Source organism: Brugia malayi (genome assembly GCF_000002995.4).
Source record: "Brugia malayi strain FR3 genome assembly, contig: Bm_v4_Chr1_scaffold_001, whole genome shotgun sequence".
Classification (NCBI taxonomy): Eukaryota; Metazoa; Nematoda; class Chromadorea; order Rhabditida; family Onchocercidae; genus Brugia; species Brugia malayi.
In genome coordinates this window covers 9,854,597-9,876,875 of record NW_025062475.1, presented here as the reverse complement: position 1 = coordinate 9,876,875, position 22,279 = coordinate 9,854,597, and the positions used below count along the sequence as shown (strand labels likewise).

Genomic DNA, 22,279 nt, shown 5'->3' with positions numbered 1-22,279 from the left:
AAATGGTCTCTCCCTTCAACATTCCTTCTTTTAATTTTTTTACTTTATTCAAACTGATAACAGATTTATATTGCGGGATTTAAATAGTGATTTTATGCAATCCGAGGAATTCTTTAAACTTCATTTCGAATCAAACATTCCGGTGTATCGTTGGAGTTCATGTATCAATGGACTACTTTTCAAGAATGAAACTAGTTACCAAATCCTAAAACTTGTTTCCGGCTCTCAATAAAAACTCTGTTCCCAGAATCATTTGGGGAGATGTAGGATGCGAAAAAAGACAGCTTGTGGTTAGAGCATATTTTTTCCGTCAATAGCATATGATCTTATACTATTGTCTTACAATGTTTATCAAAATTATGAGAAACGCATAATAAACGAGTCTGAGCTCTGCCATATATGGCTAACCTAGCAACAACATATAGAAAAATAGCTGGAGAATAAATGAACATAATGAGGTATCCTACTGGGAAGTGAAATTAAAGAACAAATAATGTTAAATTGCTCACATCCCACACAATGCACTATTTTGATCAGTTTTCGAATCCTAAGTCGTGAAATGAAGTACAAGTAATTAGAAATGACAAGAGTAAAAAACATTATGTACGATAAACGGAGCACTGCTTGAATGTAATTATAGCTGATAGTGAATCCCATCATATGGTGAATATGATAAAAAGAACCAGATGTCGTCCGTATATTCGAAATACCTAGACTTATCACCGGCAGTTTATAAATATTTTTGGATCTCATCGTAAATAGCTAATACAAGTGCACCACCTGTGCCTCGGAAGACATTGGAAAGAGCACCTTTGTAAAGTGCTGTGAATCCTTCGTTGGCAACAACTTTCTTTGCACAATCCCAAGTATTTGTGTAAAGTATTTCTTTGCGACCGGATTGCATCATCATTCGTCGACGCACAGTATCCCACGGGTATGAGAGAATTCCAGATCCAACAGTTACGACCTACAACAACCGTACGTTAACTGTATGTGTAGACATGCATGTGGTTCGGTTCCGTCAAAAGCACGTCTCCGCAAATCACTGAGAAATTCACATTCTCGATAACGGAGCAACAAATTTCAAGCAAACAAGCAAACCTGGGCAATCATCCAAGCAACGAAGAAATTAAGTTTCTTTTTGTCTGTAGAAACCATCATTTTGATTGTATCAAAAAGACCGAAGTAAGCTGCACGATAAACAATGATGCCTTGTACCGACACCATAAAACCTCGGTATAGCCCAACTGGACCATCGCTTTTAACGACTTTTACCAAACAATCTATCAACCCATTAAATTCGCGGGTTGCACCTTTGCCAACATCAACCGCAAGACGAGTACGAGCAAAATCAAGTGGATACACGAAACACAGAGATGTAGCACCTGCGGCACCACCACTCATTAAATTACCGCCAAAAAATTTCCAGAAATCCTGGAATAACATGATACTTAACACCATACAGAATCAACAGTTTTTTCAAATGACTTGAATTATTTGCATAAATTTCTCGAAATCTTACGAAGACATAAAGTAATACTTACTTTATCCTTGTCGTATCCTGCGACGAAAATCTTCTTATAAGTATCTTTGAATGCAAAATTTAGTGCTTGTGTAGGGAAGTACCGTATCACATTTGCCAAATTACCACGCCAAAATGATGCAAAACCCTGTTCAGCAGGTACACGTTTAAATACATCGATAATACCTTTATAACGTTTATCGGCTTCAATTGTTTTGGATGCATGTTGTACCTAGAAAATCAATAAACTGCATTGTCTTTCTTTGATACAGAAAAGTTCGAGTATTGGTAATAATTATTATTCACTGCGCCAACAACTTGCAACTACACATCTCACAACTACGTGTGCTTACTAGTGTATCCTAAAGATTTCTTTAAATTTAGAGGAGGGAGAATAACTGTTCAAGATACGTGAATTTGTTGTAATCCCAAGATAATTTACTGAAAACTTAAGATTACTTCAAATAGTTTTTGCTTAAATAACGATATTGCTGAGAATAAGCCAAACCTCCTATGCGCCTCAAGAAACTTGAAATTTTGATGCTTACATATCCTATATAATTTATTTTTGATCTTCCAGTACTTCATGTTCATATATGACTTCATCTAACTGCATATGAGAAAAGGTAATTTGCCATAGCTCTAGAAAAAGTAATTGGCCATGTAGTCATAAAGTAGTTTTTTTGACAGAATTTAACATAGAATTTAACGACCAAATAAACCAGATGCAGACATAAGCTAGTTCATCACCTTATTACCCTCCCAAAGATGTGAACATTTTCGGGTCATAATTTCTCATGTCATTACAAATTTTATTCATGCAACAAAGTGATAAACTGCTCAGTAATAGCCGAAAAATGCATCTTCATATATAAAACTGTAGCTGCTGAATAGTTTTATTCATATAATAATGATACCTGAAGAAGTAGCTTGACACGTTCGATGGGTGCAACAGCAGTTTTGGAAACGGCAGCGGCTGTGCCACCAGATGCCAAATCAATCACAAATTTTTTCACATCAAATGTGCTTTTGTCATTGGGGTGTGATTTACCGGTACCTTGTGATTGGGCTGTTGCGGATGACATCGAAAATATATAGGATTAGTAGCTGTAAACGTTTTGTAAAATGATGAATGTGAATTACTGGTGAAAATTCATAACGTTAAATTGGTCAGAGATACCTTCCTAAGCACTAATAATAAGTCAACAACAGTGAAAAGAAATTTGTCCAGTCTCTTGTTACTTATTGATTCACATAACTAAATACGTAAGGTATCGTATATCGGTAGTAATCCTATAACTTACCTCTTTCGGTTAATGCGTCCAGATAACTTATTTGGAAAATAAAATACTTTCTCGTTTTAACAACTAAATCTCCGGGATTCATGAATAGAAGAAAAAATTATCTTTATAATACAAATATGAGTTTTTATAAAACATCATGAAAACAGTAAAGGTAAAGAGTTAAGAGAGTCAGTGAAATGGCCAAGCGGAAAAGAAACGCCTTCTATAAAATCTAATAAAGCAGTATGTTTTATTTTTTTCCTTTCAGCAAAGACATACGACCATTTCTTGTCTACTCATCTTTTTATTAATTCCCCTATATTTCATATACGTTTACAAAGTGTTTGTTACGTAGATTCCTAACTCGCCTTCACATAACTTCGATTTTCGAATTCGCTCAGACTTAGTCCTCATACAGAACCGTAATTTTACATGCACCTCTCACGTACGCCTGCACCAAATACAGACTCAAACTGCACAACTGTTAAATAGGAGAGAAGAGTGACAAGTGACAGCATCCACACTACCAAATCACTTTTTAGGCGAAATATCTTGGTAGTTTCTGGATACTTGCCAAAGAGTAGCGCTGTAGAAATCAATTGCTGCTATTGAAGCTAGTTAGATGAACATGTGAATAGAGGAGATTCGTTTGTAGGATTGTGCGGTCTTGGGCTATCCCAAATGTTAGGTTTTAATTTAATTTTACTTTTTAATTATTCCTTATCTTAGCTTTGCTTCTAATCTTACTTTAAACCTCACTTTTATTTTGGGTAACTAACTGTTCCGCTATGTCCTTCCAAATAACTAAGATAAAAAAGAAATGTGAAACCAACAAAGAAAAAAATCACTGACTATTTGATTTTTAAACTATTTTAGAAGTTGATGATGTCATCTTTCCAATTCTGAAACTTATTTCCCTTCCTGAATCTTATTTGTCTCCCACAATCTGATATATCATAGGATATGTAATATTTATTGTGATAAAGAAATATTATCAACAATTTTAGTTATTTACTGTGAAACAGTGACTGTTCACTATGTATTAATACTGTTTCTATGACGTTATAGAATGCTAATAATTTGAAATCTTAGGATGAAAAAGAAATAACAAAAGCATATTAGCAAAATGAGATGTTATCTGCAAACACTAATCCGAAATACTAAGAAAATTCATCCTCAACAATAGCATACTGAAAAAGCTATGAAATTGCGCAAATGAATTAGGAAGGAACACGTTAGCTGTAAGTCTATGTAGCGTGAGATAACGTCTCAATGAGCATGTGATCCTTTCTCATTGGTACAGATCAGCTGATAAACAGCTGTTTGTTAACTACTGATAACAATTGGTAGGGAAGAAGGTAAAGGATAAGACGATGAAGTAAACACTTAAAAATGCAAAACAGCACATAATGAGAGTTCATTTGAAATTCACTAGAATTTTGTGAACTATTTTTTTTTTTAAAAAAAGTAAAGGAAAACAAGATATTTAGAATTTTTATATTTCGTACATCAGTGGTAGTGAATTATAACAGGGGCAGTAATAACAGCACATTGTAGAGTACTACTAGTGGTATAAATTTTAACAGTGGCAGTGATAATATAAGACTGAGAGAAGAGAAAAAGGTGTTTATGAAGAGGCGGAATAGAGGAAATGAGAAGGCACTGGTAAAGAAAAGAATAGAATACTAAGCACATCGGTCTTGATGAAATGAGTAAATGAAAGAGTAAGAGTACGGAGAATGGCATTTATTATTCGTGAAAATTGAAAAGGAAATGTGGAATTCTTTTTTTTTTTTTCATTATAGTATTGTGTGATAGGTTTACTTAAAATTAATTAATCTAATCTTTCTTCCTTTTTGTTTTGGTTGAAGTTATTAAAATGGGGAAAGTTAAGTGACTTCTTTTGTACGCATGGATGAATTTTTATATGCGAAGATCATTACAAAACAATTATTTTTTAATCGCGTAGAGAATATATTTCATCGAAGAGAATATATTTCAGTTGATGTCTGAAATTTAGACTGAAAAAGCGTAAATATAGTTTAAATTTCATATTCCATATATAAACCAATGAATACATTATGTAAAAATACGAAACAAACGCGAATGTTTGAATTTTAGACTTGGGCAAACGTGAACGTATCCTATCATCGATGCCTTCGGATGCGAAAAAACGACGTGATGCAGCAAAAAAACAAGCAGCTAAGAATCGTACCAGAGTCCGTGATCAAAAATTAGTAAGTTCGCAAATATTGTACATTTATGTTTCCTTTCCGTTCCGTTAAAATTATAATTAATAAATTAGATTTTTATATCTTATATGTGTGAAGAAAATTTGCGCAAAGGATGTATATCTTACTTACATAAAGTAAAAGTGATGAAGCACAGTGTAATGATCGCATGTTATTTATAATGTTTCTGATATAAAAATGAGACATTATATCAGCATATTGTATTTAATATAGATACCACATGAATGTTTTAATGTACTGTACACTTTTGAAAATTTAGTGAAATGAAAAGTTAGCTTAGCTATTTTGTATAATGCGATCAAGAAAAGAGCTATTATTGAATGAAAATGAAGGTTATATTACGTCCATGATATTTCTCGACGGATGTCAAATAACAGTAAAGAAGTTAATATTGTTGTAGCTGTCATATAATCTTTATGTTGTAATTTATCGCAGGCTTTCAGGTAATACATCCGCAGGAGAATAATGAAGGTGTTGGATCACTTACTCAAGAACAAAGGTCATATATGCAAAATGGTGGTAATCATTAAATCTTATTTATTCCTTCTTGTTACTAATACTGTCAGTGAAAAATTTAACAGCAAGGTGCAAGTTCTAGTATGATGGAACTTTCGCGTTTGTTCAGTAGAAAATGAAAACTGTGTGGAAGGTCAGATCTGAATTCTCTCTTTTTGTGATATATACTGAAAATAATGCACACTGTTTATCTGTAGATCATTAAAGATTGTAGGATTTTAAGTTAAATTAAAAAATTACTATACATTGCAGATACTTCTAAGGTAACTCCATCTATGGATGATGTTATCGATGTGGCTGCTGCGATGCTTGAAAAAATGGAATTGGAAAATGCAAAGGCAAGATCAGTTGCAGGAGCGTTAACTTCTCATCCATTGTAATTTTTTTTCTCCCAGAAAAAAGGGATTTCATCAGTATTCAGAAAAAATTTTTAAATGAAAATATTTCGAAGCAATTCTAGTAGATGGATATTTGTTATGGAACCGCTTAGAGGCATAAAATAAACTGTAGTGCGGTCAGATTGGTTTTCCAAAGCTTCCTTTCAGGCGGCTGCATGAATGTTGAGTAACGTATCGTTATTGTAAAATTAATATCTCTTTTTTTGTTAAAATTAATATGTTTTTTTAATGAGATTTGTAGAAATTATGTAAATTTAGATCCATGGATCTCAAAATAGAAGGATTAACTGTAACATTTCACGGACGAGAAATTGTAACGGACACAAAACTTGAATTAAATATGGGACGCCGTTATGGTCTTATTGGTTTAAATGGAAGTGGTTGGTCTTATATTTTTTTTAAATTGTTGTTATAACTTGCCAGTATATTTCCATTCTGTTTATTTTAGGAAAGTCTACTTTAATGCAGGCAATATTTCGCCGAGAAATGCCAATTCCTGATCACGTGGATATGTTCTTAGTGTCTCGTGAAATGGCTGCTTGTAATGAATGTGCTCTAAAGGTGTGTACATCTTAAATAAGTTATTATAAATTATGATCATAAATCTATAACAAAAGAAATGTGACAACTTAGCTAGGATTTATTAAAGGTAGTATGTGATGTTGATGAACAGAGAAAAGCACTCGAGAAGCAAGCTGAGGAACTGGCGGCTTCATCGGATGATGGTTCGTAACTTTCCGTATTTTACAGTTCAGAAAGATTTCATTAGTTGAAATATATATAGTTTAAAAAAATATATATATGTATTGCAGAAAGTCAGGAAAAATTATTAGATATCTATGATCGTCTGGAAGAAATGGATGCAGATAGAGCGGAAGTAAAGGCTGCAGAAATATTACATGGTCTTGGTTTTACTAGACAGATGATGCTTAAGAAATGCAAAGATTTCTCAGGTTTGCATAAGTTTTCGGTCTTTTTTTTTTGTTATTCATCATAGTGCTATAATGTTTTAATTTTAGGATGTAGTCGGCTTGTACTTTTTGTTATAGGAGGTTGGCGAATGCGAATTGCATTAGCACGAGCATTGTATCTGAAACCATCATTGCTACTGCTTGACGAACCGACAAATCATCTTGATTTAGAAGCTTGTGTGTGGCTTGAGAAAGAACTTGCCGCGTATGTCGAATTTTTACTACATTTTTCATCATTGGTAAATATTGATAAATTAACAAAACAGTGAGATAGAATTTGACATTTTCCGATATTTCTTTCTGGCAGTCATTATCGACATATACTATTTATAACTTATACTGTGAAATGTCGAAATTACAATCTCACGTGACAGTCAGTGAAATATAATTGTCATACATTTTTAAGGTACAAAAGGACTTTACTAATCGTTTCACACTCACAGGATTTTATGAATGGTGTCTGCACAAATATTATTCATTTGTTCCAAAGGAGGCTAGAGTACTATGGAGTGAGTTTTGATAGTTAAGACAATTTAAAATTTTTAAATTTTGGAGTAAACATCTGAAATGTAGGAGAGAACAGGAAGGAATGGAAAAAGAAAAGGGGCGAAAAATTATGAGAACTTGGGCTCTATTATGCATCTTTTAATTGTCTAGCTACATATGGAAACCATGAATATTATTTTCTTGATGGGTTATAGTGTCAATGATTTAATCATTTATTCCACTGTAATAGGTTGTTAGTGGGAACAAGAGTTTAAGAATAGTGAAATATTTCCAGGGTAATTATGATACATATGTACGTACCCGGACCGAGCTGCTTGAAAATCAAATGAAGCGTTACAAGTGGGAGCAAGACCAATTGCAACACATGAAAGTTAGCTTCTTTTTTTTTGATTTATTTTCGATTTAATTCATCAGTTTTCAGTGACAACTTAAATAATTTGAAGATTTCATTGTAAAATTTTGTGCAGGAATACATTGCGAGGTTTGGGCATGGCAGCGCCAAACTTGCTCGGCAAGCACAAAGCAAAGAGAAAACGATGGCAAAGATGGTAGCTGTCGGATTAACTGAAAAAGTTGTTACCGAGAAGGTTATCTCATTAGTTCTAATTATATTTCCTAGTGTTTTTTATTTCCTAGTTTAAATTTTTTTGTTACAAATAAGGAAACAGTTATCTTCACTCATTTTTCAGGTAAAACAGTTTTACTTTTTTGATCCTGGTACAATTCCACCTCCGGTTATAATGGTGCAACATGTATCTTTTCAATATAATGAAAAAACTGTAAGTACTTTATCTTAATGGAACAGGAAAGTTATGCTTTAGGATTCAAAATGTAAAAAGCTAGGATCAGTGTTTTTTTTTTGAAAAATGTTTGATAATAAGAATGAATTTACTGAATTACAAATTTACAAAGTAATTGAAAATAATGCTTAAATATCAGACTGAATGCATCTGCTCTTGGTTTTTGATTTGATAAATAACCGATAAATCAATGTGTAACTCATATTTCAGCCATTAATCTACAAAGATCTCGATTTTGGAATAGATCTTGATACTCGTATCGCTCTAGTCGGTCCAAATGGAGCAGGAAAATCGACATTATTAAAGTTGATATCAGGCGATGTAATGCCATCAAATGGCCTTATAAGACGTCATTCACATTGCAAAATAGGACGCTATCACCAGGTTTGTTGAGTAATAGCAATAAGATAAGCAAGAGCCATTTTTTGATGAGTTTCAGATTTCTATTAATTGAATATTAATGAAATTTTCATTTCCATATTATCTTTTTCGGAGCGCTAGCTTTTTCCTAGCAGTCTCACTTTGTTGCTTCATATTAAATGATTTATTGCAGTCATTTAAATTTGTGTTTAATTTATAGCATTTGCATGAAGAATTACCGCTGGAAAAATCTGCTTTGGAATATTTGATGATGTCATTTCCAGAAGTTAAGGAGAAAGAGGATATGAGGAAAATTATTGGGCGTTATGGATTGACTGGGAGAGAGCAGGTATATTCATAAATTAGTTATTCCATGTCTTGAAGTCTACCGATGCATCTGTGTCGTAAGACATTGTCTTGTCTTCCCTCAAATAGTAATTTTATTCCTCTGCATTATTAAGTGAATTTTAAAGGTTTGTCCGATGAAGCAGCTATCAGATGGACAACGATGTAGGGTATCATTTGCTTGGTTAGCATGGCAACAACCGCATCTTTTGTTGCTTGATGAGCCTACCAATCATTTAGATTTAGAAAGTATTGATGCTTTAGCGGAAGCAATTAACTGTTTTCAAGGGGGAATGATTTTGGTTTCGCACGATTTTCGTTTAGTACATCAGGTATGGTCTCCTGAGTATATTTCTATCTTATTTATTATCAATTCAGATACAATTTGCTTGGGTAGAATCATTAATATTTCTTGTTATTAACATAAAATAATGATTTCATCAGTTAAAGTAATTGTTTGTTTTTTGTTTTTAGGTAGCTCAGGAGATATGGGTTTGTGATAAGCAAACAATCACGAGATGGGATGGTGATATTTTCACATACAAAGATCATCTGCGTAAGGCAATCGAGAAGCATTGTTCGGAAGTGGTGGAACGATAGTACTTCATTTTCATTAGCTTAGCAGTCCGTGTTGTGAAGGATTCGTTCCACTGAAAAGATTAACCCTTTAAAGAGATAAATGTTGATCGTTTTTTTTTTTTTTTGTTTGCTTTATATGAAAGCACTTTGTTATTAATTCAAGCTTAGTTCAGTTCTTTTCGCAATTCTTACTTTTCAATTCTTCCTCCTCCTTAAATTCACTTCCTCAAGCATATATTATCATTTTGATCTTTCGCGATTGTGAATTTTCAATAAAAGTGAATGTGAAGAAAATATTTTGATTAATCCATTATTGCTAGCTGGTGATAAGGAAGTATGTTCGTCATATACATGTGTGATTTTTACTTATCTCTGGAAAAGCAATAGGCATTGTTGTTTTATTCATGAACAGTAAAAGCTAAAACAGTTTGTATTATCATCACTTATCATGAATAGCAATGAATACAATTTGTAATGAAAAAGGTGATGAAAGTAGCAATTTAGAAAGCAGTCTGACATCTTTCAGCATCAGTAAGCACATTAAAATTACTAATCTTTGAATTGTAGTACAGTGAAGTAAAATCAGCATATGACTACCAATCTGCCCATTCACATATTACTACTATTGATTGACCAATTCGATATTAATCCCTAACTGTAATCAATTATTTGTATAATCAAAAGGAAGGGTATCATAGGGACATTCATAGTGAAATTTTTGACTAATATTTGATGACATAAATATCGTATCAGATTGCTTTCTTGTCCACTGATGCTAAAATTTATATCGAATCCTATTGGGATCATTCCTGTAGTGCATATGAAATTTTATTAAATGTTTATCTTTTATCAAACTTGACTGCTCCAATCATCACTTTTCTAAAAATTTTGAATTTGATGCCCTTATATTGTGATACAATAGCAGTAAGGGAGAAAGAGAGAGGGAGAGAGAGAACGAAGCTGTATAATCGAAATGAAGAAATTTTTCAAATTTTTCTATCGTTCTCATTCTTGCCTTTTTTATTTAATCGACAAATTAACACAAATTAATAGAACAAGGAAAGATTAAAAGACACCGGAAATGGACGTATTGGATATTTCTCATTTATTTTTTGTTTGATTAATAGATCGATGAACAGGTAGAGGTAGAGATGATAGGGAAATTCAAATGAATGAATGAATTGAGATGACTTCATGAAAAAAAAGAAAAGTAGTATGAGATGGAGAAGATTTCTTGATAAGTCGTCGGTAAGTCTCCCCGTTCATGCAAGAAAAAGGTAGAAAGAGAGGAAGAAAGGAAAGTGATAAGTAAAATATTCAATTGTAAAATTAGAACATACATATTTCATTCCTTCGTTGTAATACAAGAGTGATAAATATTGGTGTATTATTATCATTAATTTTTAAATTAATACAATTTTTTCTCTTTTTTTGAGAAGTTGATTAGAGCTTATAAAACTAAATAGTAAAATTTAAGTTTATAAAACCTTGAACACTTAAAATTCGAGTTCCGAAATTCAATAATGAAAGTATGTATATTCATGGAAGCGATACCACTTTTTTCTTTTCATTTTTAATTAAACGGTCTTAATATGTATGCAGAAAGATTCTTTTTTAAACAGCGTTGTAGTTATTTGCATTAAATTTGCATCTATAGATATTGTCTATAATTAAAAATTAATAATGAGTAATGCAAAAATTTTAATTTAAAAAATTTGTCACTGATTCAATTGAAGTAATATTAGACTAGAATATTAGCAATTATAACACAATAATGCCTTCTTTCTTTTTTAATTAATGCTTTTTTATTTTTCTTTTTTTTTTTGATAAATTGAAGGAGAAAATATTATGAGAAAGATTGGAAGATCATTCGAATTTCCTTAATATTTCATCTCTTGAAGAAAGTCAAAAGACAAGAATTAGGATTAACACTTACTTAAGATTTTAACTGAACATTTAACTGAATTACTTAAGACTTTAATAATTGTAATATCTGAATAAAAATTTTACAAAAAAAAGGTGATAGTTCCAGAATATAAATTAAAATCCGTAAATGTACCGGATAATATATTATATTTATTTGTAATGTCATTAAAATCATCAAAAAAGGGAGTATAAAATGAAATTAAATCTTTTTTTCAACATCGGATTCATTGAGATAAAAGAAAGAAATTATGAAACCTAAACATTTGAACAAATGGAAAATAATATTTCATCAGGTAAAAGTGTACTGTAATATTTAAATTTCATAATTTTTATCTTTTAAATATATTTTCGTTATTGTTTTTCTTATGCACGCCCGAATGAATATCAAAGTAAAATAGAGTATTAAAAAAAATGAAAAAAAGCTTCTGGGAAAGTCTTAATTCAGGTTATTATCATAATTAATTAATCGTTACAAAAAGAACCGAAAAATATTTGATAATGAATTATTACAATAAATTTTACAAATTTTTTTGTAATTTTTTTCTACCTGATTGAATTTAGGGTATTTGAGAAAGAAGAAAAAATTGGAAAGAAAAAGAAATGAAAAAAAAGAAAAGAAAAAAATGAGTGTTAAATGTTTGTGATAATTTTATAATATTTAAATCAATTTGATCATTTAAAAAAAAAAAATTCTATAAATTATTATTATAAAGAAATTAATTGCTTCAAAAATTTTCCACAGTCAGATTGTTTTTCTTTGTTAATTTAATTATTTCTTTCTTTTCTTATTCCTTTTTTCTTTTCTCTTTTCTAAATGTATTTTTTCTTTCCTTTTCAAATTAATTGGAATTAATTACAATTAATAATAACCTGACATATCATTAAATTTTTTGTTATCATATATTTTTATTTATTTGTTGCAAAAGAATTCGTTTTTTCTTCCTTCTTATTTCAACAATTTTTTTCATAATATTTTTTTCATTGATTTCAATAATCAATGAAGTATTTGCTTTCCTGAATGAAACATACTGACAAATTTTATGATTGTTTAAATAAAATTTAAAATTAAAGACTATTAAAAATGAATAAAAATATCGGATTAATAAATATTTCACTTTTGAAATTTAGCAAAAAAATTAGATACAATAAAAAGTGAAGTGGCTGAAGAAGTCAAAATTTTCACTCTTTCCAATACTTTTTTCCAGTGCAAACTAATGAAATTAATTTCTGGTTGATATTTTGGGTTCGAAAACAAATTTAAAATTAGCACCATCCATCTCGAGCTTTTATATAATTATTATTTGCTTACTTTAATTAAGTATTTGAATTAGTGAATGCAAATTCTTAATACTTCAGAATCATTCAGTTCGGATATTTTAAACATTTAATTTTTAAAAAATTTTGTGATTTTTCCTTAGCAGTTTCCTTATTTCTTGTTGTTTTAATTAAAAATAAAATAGTAATGTGCATTGCAAAAATTAAATTTTAAATATATATATATATATATATATATATATATATATATATATATATATATATAATATATATATATATATATATATATATATATATATATACATTAATTAACATGTCGAGAAATACTTATCAATTCAAATTATTTCAATGTATTACTGTTATGGTAAGGATGTGGATTTTTAATAAAATTTAAATAGTAAACAGAAAACGGTATTCATTAGTGAAATTTAGAATTTTTCGGTCTGAATTGGCAAATATTATACTCATCTTTGCTGACATAAATTTACTTTCAAACTTCATTAATAAAATTAAAAATACCTTTTATCAAAAATTATATTTCTTACATAATCCTTTGCATAATCTATTGTTTTCACATCAACTTTGTCTTCAATATGCTAACTTTTGTTATTAAAATTAAAAATTTTAAAAATAAGAAAAAGAATTTAGAGTTTTTTCCAATTTCAAGAAAATTTCAATTGCATTTTAATTAATTAAATTGTTTTGAGAAATTTTCTTTGATATCATTTTCTCTTCCAAACAAAAGTACGAAAATAAAAAAAAAATTAATTCGGTAATAAAAGAAAAGAAATCATTTACCGGAAATGAAATTGAAAATTATTTTATCAAATCTTATTGTATGTGTAATCAGCGAATTGGGAGAAAAGGCGGAGTTGTTGCTTTATTCCTTCGTTTTTTTTTTTTTTTTTTTTGTCAGATGTGACAACTACGATGACTTTAAAATCGGTTCTAATTTATTGGTAGACGGCAAGACGACGACGACGACAACAACAACAAAGACGACTTACGACTACGTGTACACGTATATACGCAACCTTCCTACTATGACCACTATTTAAGGTTTATTCAAAGTTTTAATTACAATGCAAAAAAAAAAAAATACAAAATTAAATTTGAAGGTATTATATCATTACGCACAATCAACAATGAATGAATTTTTTAATTCAAATCTTTGTTTGTTATTAATTATAATTAAACTATAATCACTATTACTACTGCAGCAATCAGATCTAATATTATGATTGCTGTTACAAATGTCATTACTATTACTGTTATTATTATTATTATTATTATCATTATTATTATCGTTATTACTATCATTATTTGCACGAGTATACTATTTGCTAGTACTACTAAAATTTTTATTAGATGTTAATTAATTAACTGTTTGTATAAATGTTAAATAAATTCTCGCCATCCATAAAACTCAAATTAATGCTTTTTTTTTGTGAAATTTCTAGGAGTGATGTAAAAGAACTATGAATTTCAAAGTAAATTAATGGCAACATTTTATAGACAAAAAATTTCTAATAAAAAAAAAAGTAAAAATGAATGTTACTTACAAATTTCTTTTAAGAAGAATTAATTTTTTTTAAATAAATGCTTTGCTCCAAAAACTTTTTTAAAATTTTTACAAAATGATTTTGGCACACGGAAATATAAATGGTAATAAAGTAAAAGATTTAAAGGAATTATCATCAAAAAAATTTTATAATGCGTAATAATAATAATAATAATAGAATAAAAAATAGCTAAAACGAAATTTATTGAATTATTTTTCAAATTATTCCTATTAATAATTAATTCAAATCATAGCAAAATATGAAAGTTTTATGTTTTTTTTTTTTCAAATTGAAAAAAAAATTTTTTAGTTAGAATTGTTTTCAAAATAAAAAAGGATAAAAAAAGTAGAACCAAGTTGCCTTGATAGTTCTTTTATTAAAAATTTAATCGCAATCCTTCCTGTCCGTCAATTGTCATTAAAATTGCTTAGCTACTAGAAAAGTTTCCTAATGCAATATGTGATAGTAATTTTTTTTGTGTTGCTGGCAAAATTAATACAGTTTATTTCTTATTAACTTTTCGTATTTTCTAGGATTGATGGAAATTGAAAATTAGCAGTTAACAATGCAACATAGGAAAATACTTGTAATTACAAGAAATTAAAGTTTTAAAAGCATTATGATTGATTGAAGAATTATGATTGAAGAGATGAGATACTTAAAATATATGAGAGAAAATTAAAACAAATAATGTATTAATATTATTTTTCTTCTTTTTAATATCTATACAAATACTATATTAATCATCTTGCATTTTATCATGTTATGAAATTTTTCAAACAGTAAAATTTAAAAATAATGATTTTCAAAATTTTTTTACTAAAACAAAATGCTAAAGTTTTCAATCAGTTCCACTCTAATTAATTAATTTGCTGATTAATAATCAATTAGTTTTTGAAATATTTGAATAATTCTAATAAAAAATTGATTTTTGCCTTTTTCCGAAATTTTTTATTTCTTGTTAATATATGATTTTATTTGCTTTTTTCGCCTCTTTTTTGATAATTAAAATTTTTTGTGTTATAATTTTAATTTTATCATTAACTATTTTAATTAATTTACTTATAAATATTCTTAAATATGCTTTCTTCAGTAATTATATTAATTATAGATGCAGTATTTATTGCTTCTTTGGACTTTCTATTCGCATTTTGTGCCAATAAATACTGGAAATTTTGGAATGAATGACGCAATGATTTGCGGTAGTGAACCAAATTATCGTATTCTTGGTAAGGGTTAAGTGCAAATCATTTATCAATGGTTTTTATTAATTATCCCAAATTATAGTAAATTAAAATTGAACAAGAAAACATGTATTATTTGTAAACTACACTTTGCTTTTTGTTTTTCGCTTTTTCAGGACGACAAATACGCGTACGTGAAAAACGTTTCGCACCATATTATCATTTATCAACAAATTCATATCCGAATATGTTAATTTATTCTAAACCATTAAATGATCATATGAAAGAAGTGATAACGAATGAACATAATAGACTTCGAAGAATTGTGTGTTTTCATCGATGTGTAATTATGCAAGAAAAACATTTTAATATTACTTTGTAAATAAAAAAAAAAAAATTAAAAGGTTAAAAAATTTTTAGCATATTTAATTTTCAACAGGAATTTAAAATAAATGTTGCAACATTATGTAAGAAAGTGAAAATGATTGATGATATAAATATGTCACATTCTGAGAAAAACGTAAATAAGTGTTATACGTAATAAGTGTTATACGTAATATGCGTCCGTAATATGCGCTATATTTCAAAGAGAAAAAGAAGAATTCAATAGCTAAATTAAAATTTAAAAAAAAAATAATAATTTGCAATTTAACACTTTTAGATACCAGCAACCGATATGTTACAAATGTATTGGTCAGACGAACTGGCGATAAGCGCTCAGCGACATGCCGATCGATGCGATTTTCGGTACAGCAAAAATTATTGATTGATTAGAAATGATTTGTTGGCGTAAACTCTTCGTTTAATCTTTGATTTTATGAAATTTTGCAAAATAAAATGACTGTTGGCAAGTAATTGAAATGAAATAAAGCTATGTCATGTGAATATTTCAGTATATTTTTTTAATATAAATATTTATATGAATATTTTTATTACCTAATAAATTGAGTAATTAGTTAGCATCAATTAATTATTAATAGTCATTATTTTTTATATTTTTTGGCAAATTTATTCAACATTTAAATAATCAAGTAAGAAAAAAAATGAAATATTATTGTTAAACTTTATTGACAAGCATAAGAAAGATTTATTTTGAAATATATTTGTAATCAAATAATATGTCTGTCATTTTGTTTATATTTGATCTAAAATTTTGAAACAAAAAAAGTGAGAGCGAAGGAAAATCACAGTGTAAGAAAAAATTGTTTCAGAAAACTAAAACATTCGTATTTAATTTAAATTTAATTATAGACATAGTAATGATCGTATAAATATTGGTGAAAATATTTGGGTAGCACCATATTCCAATTATACGGAAGCAATTTCACGATGGTTTAACGAAGTATACGATTTACGATGTGATTGTAAACATGCTTATAAACATTGCTGCGGACACTATGTCCAGGTATTTCCTTCAAACTCATAATGATAACAGTGATAATCAAAATTATCAGGTTTCTATCATTGTCATCAATACAATGTGCAACTATCACATTACTTTAATGATATTCTGATGATAATAATGGCAACATGTATACTACAATACTCTGATTATTTTATCATAATACCGCGATTGATGATAATGAGAGTCATGATTGCATTATATCATCATAATACCATGATTGAGTATAATGATACCTATGACTTTTAATCATTCGCTATGACACTATCCCAATCATATGACCATAATATCACTATACTATGAATATATGAGTTACAATTATATTTCAACAATTGGATTTAAAGTTATTAGAATAAATAATTACTTCATGATTGGTTTGATCATTTTATAAGGTTCATCTCATCACTTACCACTTATTTAAGAACAATATTATTATTATTATCAATCAATATTGAATGTAGCAATTTTATCATAATAATATCAGTTATGATAAAGCATATAACTATTGATCCTAATTAAATTACTACCATTTCAAGATAGTCTGGTCTGAAACAAATTTGGTTGGTTGCGGATATGCAAAATGTCATGATATTTGGAGTGTGCAAAATCGTGGTTTTCGACATATTTTTGTATGTCATTACAATCCACAAGGAAATACCGTTTATATCACCAAAGATGGTTTCTTCGCAGCAAGTTTTTAATTTTTTTCTTTTTTTTTTATAAAAATATTTTGTTTTCTTAAAGATTTTATTATTACATGCCATTAAGATGGATTAGAAATCTGTTGGAATATAGCAAAATATTGGTTGAAATATTTCAAATTATTAAAAAGTTTTTTTTTTTTTTTTTTTTTGCAAGAATAATAAGCGTTATGATAACATTTTGATAAATCTTAGATGCCAGCATTTACATGGGCTGGTGATAAGCCCCGTTGTAGTGAATGCCCGTCAGATGCATCCGCTTGCTCTCAGGGTCTCTGCTTTGCGCCATCGTTATCAATGGAAGCAGCTGATTCTGCTTATTAAAATCAGACCAAATAAAAGATATTAAATTAAGCTTTATTTTTTATTAAACAACCAAAATTGGATGTTAGCTTTAAAAACAATCTTTGCAGTTTTTCAGCAAATTGAATAAAATTCATATCAATTTTTTCTTTGATAAAAATGAATTAGTCCATTTCCATTCCTAAATTATCTAATTGCTTCTAATTCAGTCTATCAAATTTAATAATTTACAAATGTGACTAACTAACATTTGTTTCATTTAAATGATACGGGTGCAAATTTTAATAATGTATAATGATATTTGTTATTGTTGTTTTTGTTATCGCTGTTTTATATTACTGATTATATTAGTTGTTGCCATTAAAGTAATTGTTTGAACAATAATAAAATTGTGTAAATTATTGCAAGGAACCACTTAACAATAGAAAGGATTTGATAATGAATAAATTTATCATATAAAAGTGATTTTTTTTGGATCAAATTATAGCATTTTTATTAAACAACTGAAATTATCAGTGAGTTTTAAACTGCTGCAATTCTTTCACAAAATTATTAAGTCAATACATACTGGAACCGAAACAGGTCATTGACAATGAAATTATGTAAATTGTCAAAGTTTTTTAGTAGGCTGGATCAGAAGCGTAGCATTTAATGTGTGCTAAGTGATGAATTAAGTTCCTCTCAAGCTAAACGGTAACTATTAGCTTGATCGATTTATTAAGTTGAACTGAATTAATTTTAATTAATCATAGAGGTATTGACAATAATAATAAAATTTTTTATATAATAATAATTTAATAATAAAATTTTTCTGAAAAAATTTTTGTTAGAAGCTATGCTTAACTAACTTTTATTCTGGCATATTTAGGTACTGAAGTACTTATTCATATTGCATCTCTAATGATATTCGATATACATTTGCATAATAGAAGTATTTTGCTCAGTTTATATCTATTGAAATAAAAAATTTCTAGCATATCGTGCAATTATATCTTATTCAGTGATAAATATAAGTTAACTTTAGAGACGATTAAGTAACAGTCATCCCAAAGAATGCTTTTCATTTATTAATTAAACCACAAAATAATTAATAGTTAAGTAACAGTCATCCCAAAGAATGCTTTTCATTTATTAATTAAACCACAAAATAATTAATAGTTGAATTCTTGACTAAATAGCAGTGGAGTTATTCCTTTACTTCATTTAATAATTTATTTCCTTTCTTCATTCAAATAATTTTTCCCAGTTTTATATTAAATTTAATTTAAATTTATTGACATAATTTATCTGATATTTTTTGCATTTTAAATATTCGTTGTGAAATATTTTTCACCCAAATACAATAACATTTACTATTATATTTCATTAATGAGACAATATTTATAGATGAAATTACACAATCAAACCTTTCATTTTTAAAAATTTCATCATCCCAATAAACTTTTCAAATTTTCTATTACAACAAAGACATTATCCATAACACCTTGTTTGATTAACTTTCCTTTATTAAAAGTAACAAATTAAGGCTGCAGATGAATTTTGAAATAAAATATTTAAACCAAATGATATCATACATAGGATGCTTATTTGATTTGTTTTATTTTTTTGAGAATATATTTGTTCGATTGTTAATAATTGGATCATTTTATTCGTCCAAGTTTAATGCAAATGATTTGCACTTGCACTTGCATTTACATTTGTATTTGCTGCCATTTTATCCAGTATGCTGCATTTATAAATTGTTTTAAGTTGAAGCAAACATATATGCTCACAAACATATTAAATTAAGCAAAACTAGTTAAATCATTTTTTTTTAACTAAATTATCAAGTTTTTCACACTTTTTAGTCTTCATTTTCCTTTTCTTTTACCTATTCTCATCTAGCATAAGAAAATAAGGGAAATAAATGAGAACAGAAATTCATCTTATCCATACTTCTTGCAAGAGGTATAAATAAGATCAACCTTGTAAACCAGTGCACGAGAGTTTTAAAAATATTTCAGAAGAAAATTTTGCTCTGCAACATTTGTTCACAATTAAATGAGTGGAAAATAATTTATCTACCGCCTTTTTCCCTTATTTGTTGAACTTTTAAATCTTCATACATAGCAATTTTTTTCTTTTTTGTCAATCAGATTAATCTATCACTTCAAATAGCAAAGAAGTAAAGCAATCAATATTTATTGTCTCTTAATTATCATTTAAACAGATAAGATGTTTAAAAAAAAATAAACGATCATCAGTTATAACACATTCTTGAAGAGAACTTTTCTTTTTCGTATTTTACTAATACTATATTTATATCATCATTTTCGTATCAGTAAAGAAATATAATTTCATCATTATAAAAAATGGAGAGAAATAGCAGTTCGAAATGAGTAAATAATCCGAAATTGAAAAGAAAAAGTGGAAAAGGTGCAAAACAATAGTGATGCTATGAATCCATTAAATTTGTAATTAAATCTTCCATGCAAAATATATTTGAAAAAAATTGAAAATTTTTTCAAATTTCTGCTATAAATTTTTTTTAAAAAAATTTCTTGTCATGAAAAATTTATATAATGCATCATTTTTTATATAATGGGCTTAGATTTGCAACACTCCTTTTTCCAACAAACGTAAAAAAACCAAAATTCCTAATTACAAGGAGAGAAAATAAAAAAAGAAATAAAAAACTGCAATAATGCATTCAGGCATTTTAAATTAAGAAAATACCGGCAAGGAAAAACATGAAAAAAAAGGAAGAAAGATATTTTTGCTACAATGATGTTACTCCGTTTTCCTTTTTGTCCATTTTTCATTCGTAAATTTACAATTACAATAACTCCTAATTACTACACATAGTCGAAGCAGTCCTGGAAATGTTTTTTTTTTTTTCTGGAATCAATGAGAAGCATCATAAAACCAACTGTATCAAATACTTGTGAGATTATCAGCGACCACCCCCAATTTCAAAATTAATTGAATAACCACAGAGCTGCAATCTTAACTCTACTTAAACGTCTTTAGCGCTGCAACAGACGAGAGAATTCTGAGAGCTGATGCATTCATTCGTGTTAGGATCCCATGTCCTTATCACAACTTGTCTTTGGCTATAGCACACACACACACACACACAAAGTGCGCTGCGGTCCTCTCTCGGTCTCTCTCACTCTCCCACCCTTCCACTCTTCCACGAGTGTGTGTGTCTTTGTTTGTATATCTGTCTGTCTATCTGTCTGGTGACAATGTTAGCGTATCAAAATGGATGGATGGAATACAATTTGCGCCGTTCGGAGCAACACAAAGGTTCAAAGGCAAATAAGTATACGAAATTTGTATGTATGTGAATTTGTCTAAGTTTTTTCACTTTTATTTCTTCTCTTTCTTTCCCTCTCTCTTTCTCTTCCTCTTCTTATTCTACCACATTTCTTTTTCGTTAAGTTACTTTTTCTTTCTGCAATAGTTACTGTCCATAATCCTTCACTATTTCTTTGGTCGTCTCTTTTTATTTCTTCTTCTTAATATCACTTTTCTCCCTTTCTTTTGTTGTACTAACTTTTCTGCTATTTTTTCTGTCTAACGCACCTCTCTATTGTTCACACTTCCTTCCTTTGTATCTCTCCCGTTCTCTTCTATTCGCTCCATTCATTTCAATCACATAGTTCAATCGAAAGTTTCAAACCGTGGATGGAAGAGAAATTCGCGTCGCGTGCAATCCCCTCTGCTTCTCTTCCCTATCTGTCTCTCTCTCTTCCTCTTTTAGTGCTATAAGTGCTAATGTACTTGCATCCTTTCCTTTGGAAAAGCTCTTTCTCTACTTCTCTCCTTTTATTCACTTTTGCTAACCCTACTATTTTTCGCTTATTTGTCTTCCTTTTTCTTCCTTTCTTTTCTTCTTCCTTTTTCTTCTTCGTATGCAGCATGCGTCTTTCGTCTTCTTTCTCTTTTTCATTTTCAAATCTTCTGACTCTCCCACTTCTACATTATCTTTCTAGTATTATTGCGTACTTCCTAAAGTACCTTCATCTTTCTCTCCTTCTGATGTCTCGTTCTCCCTTCATCTGTTGCAGAATAATATGCCTCCAATAAAATGCATGGCATTGTTATATGTCTGTACATGCATACATACATACGTGCACATACATACATGCATGCATGCAGGTGTGTGTGTATGCGTGCGTGTGTACATGTATGTGTATGTATGTATGTGTGTGTGTGTATGTGCGTGTGGACAGCTGACCAATGTTGTTTTATGCGGCATTCGCCCTTTTTTCCAAATCAACTCCGTGATGCGCGTGCGTTTTTTTTCCAATCTTTTGTAGTCACATGCTGCGCGATAGAATCGCAAATGCAAATGCAAAATATGCATGCATTGTAACTTATCAATTTTTCTTTTTTCGTCTTGTGGTGT

The 22,279-nt window shown here is 29.0% G+C and overlaps 3 protein-coding genes across 4 annotated transcripts; 2 read left to right on the top strand and 1 right to left on the bottom strand.

Moving 5' to 3' along the window:
- Positions 1-730: 730 nt before the first annotated feature.
- Bm5459 lies at positions 731-2,607 on the bottom strand (the record flags this gene model as incomplete). Its single annotated transcript, XM_001895125.2, has 4 exons — positions 731-967; positions 1,102-1,434; positions 1,545-1,754; positions 2,440-2,607. The coding sequence occupies 4 exons, from the start codon at positions 2,605-2,607 to the stop codon at positions 731-733; spliced, it is 948 nt and encodes a 315-aa protein (XP_001895160.1).
- Positions 2,608-4,958: 2,351 nt separating this feature from the next.
- Bma-abcf-2 (ATP-binding cassette, sub-family F, member 2, putative) lies at positions 4,959-9,554 on the top strand (the record flags this gene model as incomplete). Its single annotated transcript, XM_001895124.2, has 16 exons — positions 4,959-5,042; positions 5,501-5,576; positions 5,826-5,949; positions 6,230-6,351; positions 6,420-6,532; positions 6,621-6,696; positions 6,784-6,924; positions 7,021-7,147; positions 7,349-7,451; positions 7,724-7,819; positions 7,917-8,036; positions 8,139-8,228; positions 8,460-8,633; positions 8,830-8,958; positions 9,083-9,286; positions 9,429-9,554. 16 exons carry the CDS (start codon positions 4,959-4,961, stop codon positions 9,552-9,554), a joined length of 1,905 nt encoding a protein of 634 aa, XP_001895159.1.
- A 5,853-nt stretch (positions 9,555-15,407) lies between these two features.
- Bma-lon-1 (SCP-like extracellular protein) lies at positions 15,408-17,907 on the top strand (the record flags this gene model as incomplete). Of its 2 annotated transcripts, none has more annotated exons than XM_043077330.1 (6): positions 15,408-15,525; positions 15,657-15,805; positions 16,142-16,227; positions 16,732-16,885; positions 17,419-17,571; positions 17,779-17,907. In XM_043077330.1, the coding sequence occupies 6 exons, from the start codon at positions 15,408-15,410 to the stop codon at positions 17,905-17,907; spliced, it is 789 nt and encodes a 262-aa protein (XP_042933264.1). The 2 variants fall into 2 exon arrangements, with proteins under 2 accessions (XP_042933264.1, XP_042933265.1); XM_043077331.1 differs by having other exon boundaries at positions 15,477-15,525.
- Between the last annotated feature and the right edge of the window lie 4,372 nt (positions 17,908-22,279).